We start from the raw sequence: 12,996 nt of genomic DNA, 5'->3' as shown, positions 1-12,996 counted from the left end.
TCAGGCACTGGTTAACTTTCCTACCAGCTTGGAAGCTCATTACATAGAAGTCATTTCTCAGCAAAAGTATAAGATACGGACCTTATGGGCCAATTGAAAATGGCAGAATTCACTAATGTTAATGCCAGAAATTTCTGGTTTCTGCTCAGACTTCTACTAATTTAGGTTGAAGAGTGTGGAAAATAATATGTAAGTAAGACTAATCCTGTATAAACTTTATTGACAGAAGATGCTACAAATTTTACAATAATTTTCTGAAGTTATAGTAACAAATACTTAAAAAGATACAATCCAGATGTGCAAATAATCTTTACTATATTAGACTATATTTTTCCCTTGCAGTATAGTAGATATCACCTATGTTTAAGAAATTAACTTGAATCCTCCACGCATAATCCAATATATAAATCACTGGGAACAACATATTCTCTATGTGCACATTTAGGTCAAGGTACTCATTGGCTGCTAAATACCATTAGAATAATATACACGTTCTTAAGAAAATTATATGAGAGTTTGATAAAGGAGCTGGTAGGGAATGTGGGCTCAAGACTGCACGGCTTATCAAAGATGTCCTCATGTGGTTGTCACTCATTATCTCCAGGAACTAGCTAGCCCTGGGAGAGGCAGTCTTTCCAAAATTAAGGCTCCAAAAAATGCCAGAACATTAGAATACTAAAAATAATAATATATAGTCAATGTAGTAGCTTTGTATTTAGTATCGGGCTAGATATATTTATGAGTCACTATTTATCTAGATCTTTAAAAAATTTATGCAGCCTTTGAAAAGTTAACCATATACAGTAGATCCACATGCCACAGTGCAGTCTTTGGGAACATGTTGACAAGTTTAATTTCCCAAAAACAAAATTCTCACAGAAGTGAAAGGAAATCAAATGGCTGACACAAGTGACAATTCATTAGTAATATTTCAAAGAAAATAGAAGGAAGTAGCAGTGCATATGTAAATACAAGTGTTTTCATAGTAACTAGGCACAAGAGTCCTCACTAGGACAAATCAGAAAGGTACTTCACTGATAAGCAAGGCAATAAAAAGATAATTTTGGGTTTTTGAGTGAGAATACACTTGCTTTTGGTAAAGTCACTTAAAAAAATCTGCCTTAAATACTTTAAAGACTTTGACAGCTAATTTTTCAATCTAAGGACACATCTTTCTATGCAGAGAACTTAATGTGATGAAGACAAACATGCAAACATATTGGCATGGGGTTCACAACAGGTAAGCAATGAAACACCCAGGCTTCTTTTTTGCAAAGAAGTCATCTAATAGCTTTACTCCTTACTTTTTTTATTCTTAATAAAAAATACTTGGGTTAGATGATCTTAAAGGTTTTATCTAACCATTAATTGCACACACACACACAAACACACAAATACAGCCATCATTGTATCCTAGTGATGTTGCCTTCTTAAAATAAAATGATTAAATTAAAATGAATTTTTTTGAATGAGGGGGAGAATTCAGCTTGATTTTGGACTTAAAAGTGTAATTGGACAAGGTGATTCAGTTCATTCAGTTTATAACCTCATGCTTTATCAAAAATTAATCCCCCACCTATGTTTCTTAATTTGGGTGACATAAACATGCATCTATCATAGGTCACGGAAGGTGCCAAAGAATACTTTTTTAGGTAACATGTATTTTCTACAGGTCCTAAAAAATAACCCAGTCCTACCTTAGAGGAGTCATCGCCTTCATCTTCATGCACTGAACTGGATGGGGAAGGAGTTGCAGACTTGCTTCCAGGTGGAGAGGGAGAGTTGTGGGGGACACTGCTTCCTCCCATATTCAGTCCAAGCTGAGCACTTAGCTGGGACTGGTTGATGGTGGTCAGCTGGCCATGCTGCAGCATGCCTGACTGCTGCCTGATGTCAGCAGGCTGACCCCTTGGTCTCATGGCTGCCATCTGGGGATGGGAGCTATACTGAGCTCCTTCTGGGTTCCGTATATCTTGCATCTACAAGAAAGATAGATAGGAATAATTATTCACAAACACGTTTCTGGAAAAATTTTTCAAAATATTGCTTAGACTTTAAAAATTCTATAGGATGTCCTGCTTAATCAAATGCTTTTTCATTCCTTCTCCGACCCCTCTCTTCCAGAGTAGAATAATTCTAACAATATTATTCTAAAGCTGCTGTTACCAAAAGAAAAGAATTTGAGAATTCAGTCAACATCACAGTTCATTAATCAAGAGCTGATTAATTATATTTATAGTTCTTTACTAATGAAACAAATATATCACTAGTAAATATTTATGGTATAAGGTTCAAAGTGCTGATGTTTATTAGAGTGTCAAAATCATATAATTATTAGTCATTATAGCATTCACAGCAGTTCATAAAACCCTTTCTTTTATTGTGATTATTAAGAAAGGTTCTGGGAGTTAAGTGTACTGTGGTTCTCAGTTTAATTCTATATAGCTAGTAATGGCCAAAATGAGCTACTAACCTACAAACTGAGAACACTCAAAGGTTGGTATTAACTGATTGATTAATTGACTATTGAAGTGATTTGTAAAGTCATATTTGAAAGTCAATCTCTAAAGTTGCAAGGTCACCATATTAATCCATTATGCTATCTGGGTCACTGCTTTTTAGCCTTAATGAGACTCACTCTTGTAATTCAAGCAATGAATTTCATCTCTGCAAGGATTAGAATTAAAAGCATTGGAGGATGAAGCTCTTAACATATCTAGAGGTCAAATGTGTTGTATAAGAGGGGTATTGTGGGTTTCACTTAACATTTCTCTAGCGTTTTTAAACTTAAAAAATGGGGAATATTTTGTGGTGCTTATAGAAGCAGCTCAGTTTTTTTTTCACTCTGAAGGGGCTTGAAGATTTTATGCAGATCTTGGTTTGTAAAACAAGAGAGAAAAAATAGACAAAAAATAAAAAGCAGTAAAGGGATATATAGTTATCATTACATTCTGGAATTAAAAAAAATAAAGTGATAAGGTTATCTTTCTCGGTTTCATTAAAAATAATATCCCACATGGTGTCAGAATGCCTAGTAATTACTTGTCTGTAAATGCTATCATGACTTGGAAATATTGTAAAGGTCAATTAAATAACATTGTTTTTTTCTGTTTTTTTCTTGTTTTTTTGGGGGGGGGTAATAAAATCATTTTCTACCAATACTCTCTAGTAAGTTTCATCTGAAATTGAAGTTTTGACTAAGGAGGTCTCTTCTGTGTTAGGCTCACTGTCTATACTAGGAGGTCTCTTATTAGTATCACCCCTTCAGACCCTTCCAGCCCTTACTTGGCCTCACCTACAGACTCAGTTCTAGATATCCTAAAATCTGGCTCTTCTTGCTAATGGCTCATGATATTGTACCTTCTGCTTTTCTAGTCCAAATCAACACTTTTGGCCCAGGCTGGTTGGCTCAGTGGTAGAGTGTCGGCCGGGTGTGTGGAAACCCCAGGTCTGATTCCCGGTCAGGGCAAACAAGAGAAGCGCCCATCTGCTTCTCCACCCTTCCCCCTCTCCTTTCTCTTTATCCCTCTCTTCTCCTCCTGCAGCCAAGGCTCCACTGGAGCAAGAGTTGGCCTGGCACTGAAGATGGCTCCATGGCCTCTGCCTCAGGCACTAAAATGGCTCCTGTTACAATGGAGCAACACCTCAGATGTGCAGAGCATCACCTCCTAGTGGGCATGCTGGGTGGATCCTGGTCAGGCACATGTGGGAATCTGTTTCTCTACCTCCCTGTTTCTCACTTCAGAAAAATACAAATCAACACTTTTTCCCCATAATTTAAACTATATTCCTCCAATCCTTCAAAAGTAGTACATAGTTCATCTTTTTTATGAAATTCCATACTAAGTAGTTATTCCTAATCAATGATACATGTTAGAGTTTCAGAGATGCCTAGTGACATTTTCTCTTACTATAAAAGAGGAATCTTAGGGGGAGGCCATAGTGCTAGCTCACTGAATGTCTGTAGAATAAACAAGCAGATAAATATGGATAAAGCCAGAGAAGTTAAACGACTTCTCCAAGCCACAGAGTTGGAGTTAAAATCTACACCTCTCAATTCCAGTCTTTGATAATTCCTACTGTAGTAAGCAGTTGATTCAACATTTTATGTATCCCATAGAAAGAGATATAGTAACTAAAAATAATAATAAACTCACCATGTCAAATGTCTACCCAAATTGATCGTTTTTATCTAGTCCATTCATGGTTCCCCCACTCACATTTACAATATAGTTTTTTCCTTCTTAGCTTTTCCCATAACTTTTATAATCAGACCTTCCATATGAAATAATACTAGTTTTCACAGATTTCCTTAAAGTTGTGCCACTGACAGAGGTTACCATAAAAATCAGGACTGACTTTTAAAAATATACAGAAGAGGCAGTTTATACTGAATCTCTGTTCAGTCCTACTCTCTAATATCCTGAAGTCCTATTGTGTTTTTTCTCAAACCCTATAAGGAACAGTTCTCTCACTCTGAGCAGAGAGTAACAGATGCCCATATGGGAACTGTCCTACACTGGGCAGCCCCTCTCTCAACCCTGAACCAAACAAATGCACTCATGTGCATGTTCAAACATTTATATTTGTAGGAGAACACATTTTCATAATCCTGTAAATTAAAAATGTTTACTAACAAAAACCTATTTTAACTAACTTATCTTTCCAGAAGTACTTAGCTAATTGACACCATTATTTCTCCACATAAACCTCAAGTTACAAAGCATGAATAATTTGTAACTTACCTGTTTGGAGCTCACTTCTTAATCTCACTCTTTCAGAAATATTCTGGTTTTTAACATGACAGCGCAGAGGATGGTTTTTAAATTAACTGACATATAATTTCCAGATTTATGGCTATAACCACAAGTCTTCAAAAGTCTAAAGCAATCTCACTTTATAGCACCTATCACTCCCGTCATTTTATAACCTTTTTGATTGTTTTCTTATGTTAATTGATATTGTGGATAGATCTCTAAATACTAAAATTTGTATTCCCACCTCTGTACTGTTAGTAGAAGGAGGTGGGCATGGCGAAAGTGTGGTAAAGAATCAATTCAGGTAGGGGCAGTGGAGTACTCAACAGGGCACCTCTTTTTCAACAGACTCTTCATTAGTTGAAAATATCTTGTCACCAATGTGTTAGGTCAGTCAGACAGCAGCTTTAACACCAAATCAAAGAACAATTTTCCTCTTTAGAGGGTGGTGAGCACAACACTCCTCTCTAAGCTCTCAGCTGCACTTAGAAATAGTCAGATCTTAACACCCATGGTGACATTTGTGAATTAAGAGGAGTATTTTCATTTTACCTTGCTTTCACAGGAGTCAGTTCAGGATTAATCTGCCTAATGGATAATATGGGGAAAACTGAGCTGGATGGAGTCTGATTACTGGCAAATAAGAATAGTTAGCTCACGATGGTAAGCAAGTGTTTTGATTACTGGCTTCCTTCTAGGGAGATATTGCTTAAACACAGGTTTGAATGTCAAATACACAACCTCAACTTGCAAAATATTATTTCCTATTAACCTGTAATATTTTTAACTTATTGTGAGCAATTCACTTAAGTCATGTTTCATAACAACTGCTGTTTTCTCTGATTCTTCATGACTCCTCTATTGACATCTTTTGTTCCTATAACTCCCCACCCCTAAATGATTCCCTAACATTCTGTTTCTGATTCACATTTCCCCTATGCAGCTAGGATTCATCATGACTTTGTTTATGGGAAATGTTTTACTGTAAAATGTACACTTCTGATCCAACTCCAGGTCTGTAACTGCCTGCTAGACATTACTGCTTGGCCACCACCTCTGCTAAAAACATGAGCCATGTTTTCTTTCTCAAACCTATTTTGTACAATGTGTCCGATTTCTATTGATGATACCTTCATTCTCCATGTTATATCTACTGAAAATGTTCTAGTAATTTTTTATTTTTTCCTTTTCTTTCAAACTCCTGTGAGTTCCATTGAGTCTACTCTAAAATATCCCTCCCATCTGCCCTTCCTTTCATTCCCACACCCATTCATGTATTTCAGGCTTTCGTGACCTCTTCACTTACAATAGCTACTTAACTAAAAAGAATCTCTTTACATCTACTCTGAAGAGTACTGCAAAATTAATCTTCATGAGCTACAGGCTCAAAAACTTCCTAATGATATCTGCCTACCAAATTAAGTCTAATCTCTCCAGCATGCCATTGAAGACTCCAAATAACCTTATTCCCTATAACTGTTCTTCACACACTTTATTGTTCAGCCAAACCCAATTAATTGCTATTCTTTGCCTATGTCTCTCCCCCTTGAACATGTGTCTTTGTCTATGCTGTTCTTCTAGCATTCATTTTCTGAGCATCTGCTGTCTCAAATTTTAAAAAATCAGTTCAAAAAAACCTTACTTTGCCCAGTGATGTGTGATTTGCACAGTATTTTTACCTATTGAGCCTTATAATTCTCCTTTGAGGTAGCCCTGTAGAAAAATGACTGGTTTGTTCAAGTTTATTGAGGATGGGAGAGGCTAAATGATCTCAGATCTTTCTACCAGCAGAGATTAAAGCAGAAATAAAATATGACTATTTTACTTATTTGTGTTCTTTTCATTATACTTTCATATCCAAATCCTAAATATATTTTAAAGTCAACTTAAAAATAGCTTATCTACAAAGCTTTAAGTACCTTTCTACTCTGAACTGTCAAAGCTATTTGTTTATACCTTCTTTATGGGGCACCACTGTTAAGTTTATTAATCTAATACATATATTCTTTCTAGACAGTAATCTTTTTTTTAAATTATTATTTTTTTATTTTTATTTATTTATTTTTAGAGAGGAGAGAGAGACAGAGAGGGAGAGAGGGGAGAGAGAGATAGAGAGAGAGAAGGGGGAGGAGCAGGAAGCATCAACTCCCATATGTGCCTTGACCAGGCAAGCCCAGGGTTTCGAACTGGCGACCTCAGCATTTCCAGGTCGACGCTTTATCCACTGCGCCACCACAGGTCAGGCTCTAGTAATCTTGATTAGTACACAATTTATTACATTAGCTATTTCAAGTATTAAAAAATATGTGCTTAGTCATTATATAAAGAAAAAAATAAATGCCTAAATATGAACTAAGTATAACTAGTTTATGATTTTTTCTTTTTTCCTGCAAGCTTATTATAGGACAAGATGAAAAGAAAATTTCAAGTGGTATCCTCCAACACTCATACTTTTCTTCTGAGGGACAGGCCTCCAATATCCAGTATTTAGTTGTCTAGCCAAGGACCTAGCTAACAGAAGGCATTCTTATCTTCCTTTGTAACTTTGTACGGCCATATGACCAAGTGTTGGCTAATGAAATGTAAGTGAAAGTACTGTGTGGTGCTTCTGAGAAATCTCCCTAAAGGGAAAGGTTCATCTTCCTTTGTTCTTTTCTGCTGGTAAAAATGTGAGTGTGATTAGAGCTTGGGAAAATGTTTTGGACCTTTGGACATTGAAAGCACAAGGTGCTTTACTGTCTGGCTGACATGGAGCCACCAAAGCCTGTCCAATCATGCTGTGGGGGTAGTTAATGTGAAAGGGAAGTAACTGCTTTTTTTTTTTTTTTTTTTAGAATTACTGTCATTTTGAGTTTCTTATTGTATGCAGCTGAACCTAATCTTAACTGGCATACTCTAACTAGATCTTAAATTCAAAAAAGCAGGGATAGAATCTATTTTGTTAACATCATTGCTCTAGTATCTAGCATAGATCTTAGCATATTGTGGGAACTAAACATTTCTTGAGGTACACTGAGTAGATGTGTAGGCTAGGTACTCTTAGTACTAATGACACTAGCTTCACAGGCACAGTATCAGAAATCCTTGATCTTTTGGGAACTATATTTGCTAAATTCTCAGGACTCAAATAACTCAAAGGCAATTTCTAATGTATATATTTCTCATTTTGTTGATTTCAAGTCCCATCAACTTCATTTTTTTTCTTAGCTAAAAGTCCTGCATGTCATTGGCATTTTAATTTTGAATTGCTCTTAATATATGTCTCCTTGTTGGGGAAACACAATCGATTGAAAATGGGTGCTAGATTTTACTATTACTGTTTTTAAAATCAGAACTGTTTCCCTTGATTTTACAGAATATTGTTCTATAATTACAGAAACTAAAAAAAAAGAAAAAGAAGTCAATTAAAATAATGGAGAAAGATTATGATAATAAAGAGAAGATTTCATTTGAGTTTCTTTAAAATCTTATTCCAATTAATGGAAAGCAAAAGTTCAGTTAAAATCAATTAGGAAACCAAAGCAGATATCACATATTCTCCCTTATGACCTGTCTGGTAATCCATGGCTTGATGCTAATACCACATTCCTGTCTTCTCTTGCCCAATTACCTATATTGATAAGAACTCCAGGTTGAGAACAGCCCTCATGTGAGAAACTCCAGGCACTCTGATACGTGTTCTAGCATGTGTTTGCCCTTTATTTCCCTTGCATTTTCTTTGAAAAGGAAAAAAAAAATTACCCAGGTTTCTTATCTTGGATTATTTTTTTAAATGAGTAGGATATTGGTGTAACTGTAATACCAAAAAAAGAAAATACACCCTTGGAACATTAGTTGTATTAGTAACTACAGAGTGTTAAAACTGTGCCATTGCATGGCACCAGAACAACGGAAGGCCTGCATTTCAGTGCTTAAAGCTGTGTGTTTCACAATCTTTCCAGAGTCTGTTTTCTTTTTTCAAATATCAGCATCCTTCCCAGTCTAACATGTGAGCCTTGAAAGCTATCATTATCTCCGCCTCTAGCAGACAATCCATATCAAAACAGTTGTACACATAAAACCCTAACGACATCTTGGCTCGCTCTGATCCAGCTGTTTGAGTGAATAGCAGTTGGTGAACAGAGCCTGGAACATGGGGAGGCCTGAGGCCTTATTTGCTAATGTGGCTCACCAGCTGCTACTTTCTGTGGTCTTTGCAGGCAAGGCCTGGAAGTTTGCCAGTTGCACAGGAACAAGAGAACGTGAGGAATCTCTGAAGCCTTTCTATTTACCCCTGTCAGCATTTGACACCCTTTGCTGTTGAGTGCTTTCCCCAGGGCTAGGAGGAGACCCTGCCAGCTTAGGCTGTGACAAGTGCCTACTCTCGGTTCCTTTTATACACACTATCAAACACATACTGTCCCCAGCATCTAAATAAAGACTTCTGAGCCTTGCTTTTGGTAGTCCATCCTGCCTTGCATGATTAATCAGGCCAGGAAGGCTAAGCAGTTCCATTTTTCTTAGGAATAATGCACTCTAAGAGGCTATGAGAAGAATGTAAATGTTGATATTATTTAATTCCCCAATTTGATTGCATATTTTTGCCAGGATTCAATTAATATGTAAATGTATATACCAGAACAAATGCGTGGTAAATTTAATAATCAAATTTTATTTATTATTTTCCTAAATGCATTTCCAAGAGCAAGCTAAATTGTTTGTTGTCCAAACAAATTAAATAAATTGTTTCTACGTGACCTCCTTGTGTGATCTATTTATTATTTACAAAAATGTGTACTTTAAATAATCTTTAACATTTTTGCTATTAGACTACTGACACTGAATTCTGATACTTAGTGTCAAAAGAAAGGAAATATGGAAAATACATATAGAAGCACATGCTATATTTTTAAAGATTAGGAAAAATGAGGCTCAAAAGAAATATATGAAAATGTCTTTTTATCCTCAATGTTGGGTCAGGATATCTTGATTTCAACTGTAAAGCTCTAAAAACAAAACTGTTTTTGATTTTAACATTTGGAATCTACTTTCCTTCCAAAAGACAATATGAAACACATAAGGCTCCAATTTCTTTACAATACATTAAAATGAAATATTTATAGTTTAGTTAGGTAAACAGTCATTATAAAACTAATTAGCATAGGAAAACAAGAACTCTGGAGCACAATTAATTAGATGTTTGCCAAATGGGAGGACACAAGTATTGGAGGAGATAGAACTCTCTAGAACTACATCTTTGGAGAAGATTAAAACTACCTTGAAAAACACTGCTTATGTTCACAGAAACTTCCATAATGCCTGACCATCCACCTCTTTCAGACTGTGGTCTCTCCTTCATGGTGGTCTTTTCTACGAACGATATACTTACTACTCGGGATTGGGTGTGTTAGAGGAAAATGTCATTGAGCATTTTAAAACTCATGGTCAAAATTTACACTGGCTAATGATCGTTTGACCAAATTTTAATTTAATTAATTAAATCTTCATATGCTCTCCCAGGAATGAACCAAAGATCAGAAAGCCAGAGGTGGAGGGAAGAACCCCCACTTCCCAATGTCCTCAGCGCCCTTGTCAGGTGCTGGCCCTCCTCTATGTAATTCAACTTCTTTTTTCTGTCACATCCCTTAGAAAGAGGCATCTTAGTTGCCCTATTGTATGCACCTGGATTCATTTTTATAAATAGAACTGGAAAGCCATTTTATTTTATTTCTTTCTCCCCCTTTTTCTAGGTGGGAAGTAGTGTCCTGTAGTGAAGGAGCCTTGCTCAGGATATCATCAGGTTGGCTCTGTTTCTCCTGAGTTGTGTAACTTTTCCAACTTCTGTAAATAGTGGTAACAAGTTTTCAACAGCAAATATTTTCTGAGGACCTACTGTGTGCCAGGAACTGTTCTAGGTACCAGATAAACCACAGTGACTAAACACACTGAAATCTCTGCTCTTAGGCTGCTTACTTTCTAGTGGGGGGGAAGTAAGTAATATGATAAGTCTTCAATGTAGTTTGTTGGACCATGATAAGTTCTAAGGAGATAAATATGAGAGAATATACTGACCTTAAATGCTTGCTTTAAAGTGTGATGATGAGAATTAACTGGGATAATAATGAAGATGTGTTGCCAAACATAGTTATTGCTGAGGTTGTTGCTCATATGCATCACCTTTTGTGGAAAATGCTGATGTTTATCATTTGTTACCATCTTTAAGTCTCTTTTCCTGACTATTTCTAGTTCACAATGAGCCACAGAAATAGCTGTGACCAAGCATTTTGGAAGCTAAAAGCTTGTGGTCATGGAGACCTTCCCTGGGATAGGCTAGGCACCTTATATCACAGGGCACTGGGTTTCACTGTGCAAAAGTAAATAGAGCAGATAAAGGTTGAACTTATAACCTGCATATTAATAGTTCTCTGAACAAGGTTAATAGGATAACTGGTAGATGCAAAGTTCAAAATATTTAATGAATAAAAGGTATTCCAGTTCATAGTATACCTTCTCTTCAATCACTCTGTACAGATAATCTTTCCTTTGGATCATGATAAAGGCCAGGAGGTTATGGGGTATAGTTATGCTTTTTCATCACACAGTTGGAAAGATGCCTCACATTGAGGCACCCATTTCTGATGGCTTTATGCCAACACTATTTGTCTCCAACTGTTATTGTTAAACTATTAACATCCTTATTACCAACTCGACATTGTGCTTCTGTGTGCCCTTGAAACGGTTCTTCTTCCCAGCTCAACTAAAGGACACATGACATTGTGCAACAGGCAAGCTCAGCTATTAATTGACAAGGGGAGCATCTCTCATAATTCCAGTTAATGGCAAGAAATGAAAGCTCATGAACTAAAAGCTCTGTCTTATTTAAAAGTTTGAGGGACTAGCTATTCTACCCTGTGGTTCCCAAAACATCTGAATTAGCAGTTCTTATAAAATTGTACACCTCTGGAAATAGGAGTCTATAAGTCAACTCTGGGTTTACTGGGTTTATTTGTGATTAGAATCAATGAACGCGTTTTTTTTGTTGTTGTTTTGTTTTGGTTTTCTTTTTTTTTTTTTTTTTTGTAGAAGGTGTGTCTTCTTCTTTACTACAAAGTTAAGGCAGTGGTTTGTCTCACAGGGCTATTATCTTTTATTGAAGTATATTCAAACACACTAATGTCTGTTCACATCCCCTCCACTTTGATGTACCTAGAAAAGGTACTGAATAATGTGCCTTATTTTCAAAATGCTTTAGAATGATTGTGTGCATTAAAACAAAAAGAATGGATTGAAAGGATAGGTGATAATAAAATTGGGAAATGCTATGAGACATGCCCTATGGGAGTTGTGGTTTACCTATGAGAACTAGTTCTGTAAATTTATAGCATCACAAGTCAGCTGAAATGATTCTTTAAACCTATATTTAAACCTGAACATTACACTGAATTTCATACTTTCCACTGGAATGCTAATAGGATGTTAGTAAAAGTGGAGATGTCAAGTGGAATATTGACTTCTTAACATCAGTTCAGAAAAGTGATATTTGAGTTCATTGAGAGGCTCTTAAATCATTAGATACACATGACATTCACTTAAAAGTACATCTCAAGAATAATTAAAACCTTATATTCTGGTTGGGCCAGATAGCTTCCCTGTGCAGAGTATTTGTATGCTCCCAACTTATTAGGGACTTGAAAAAAAGCACAATTTTAAATTACTATTTTATTATGGAAATCTTTCAATAATCCTTTTAAAATATATTATAAAACATTAAAATAGCATAAAACTAAGATAGGAAAAGGTTGGAAATCCTCTTTTATGGAGTATAGTATTAATAACTTGGTAAAAATCAGTCTAGGAAAATTACAATGCCTTTTAGTTCTTTTAAAGTATCTGACTCTGTAAGTGACCTTAAGCTTCTTTAAAACAATTAAAACATTTAAATATTTGTCTGCCATTGTTTTATAGCAGGTTAGATAATGAGACGGAAGTAGTTTTATATACTCTCTATATTTCTGGGTATACATAATTTAGTTAATATTAACATTATTCACTCATTTATGCTTTTATACACTTTGAGTCATATAAGGTCAAGGTCTCAAAACTAATCATAAAAACTCCTGACGGCTATTCATGCTAATATAATAACCCTTTACTTTAAAACAACTGCCAATAAATTTCATTATAAAAAGTTATTAAAAGGGTTAAAAACCTATTAAATATCAAAGAATTTGCCTGACTCAAAGTTCTAATAAAGAAAGAG

At 35.7% G+C, this 12,996-nt stretch overlaps 1 protein-coding gene across 2 annotated transcripts in view; it reads right to left on the bottom strand.

The window, feature by feature from the left end:
- The window catches only part of TOX (thymocyte selection associated high mobility group box), a 308,505-nt gene that overhangs the window by 45,399 nt on the left and 250,110 nt on the right, over positions 1–12,996 (bottom strand). For both annotated transcript variants that reach the window (XM_066379004.1, XM_066379005.1), the window contains exon 4: positions 1,698–1,979. In XM_066379004.1, coding sequence (XP_066235101.1) covers positions 1,698–1,979 — 282 coding nt within the window. The remainder of the gene's footprint in view (positions 1–1,697; positions 1,980–12,996) is intronic.

The sequence above is a fragment of the Saccopteryx leptura genome, chromosome 3 (genome assembly GCF_036850995.1).
Source record: "Saccopteryx leptura isolate mSacLep1 chromosome 3, mSacLep1_pri_phased_curated, whole genome shotgun sequence".
Taxonomy (NCBI): domain Eukaryota; kingdom Metazoa; phylum Chordata; class Mammalia; order Chiroptera; family Emballonuridae; genus Saccopteryx; species Saccopteryx leptura.
The sequence above is the reverse complement of the archived record's forward strand: the minus strand, read 5'-3'. Positions and strand labels throughout refer to the sequence as shown.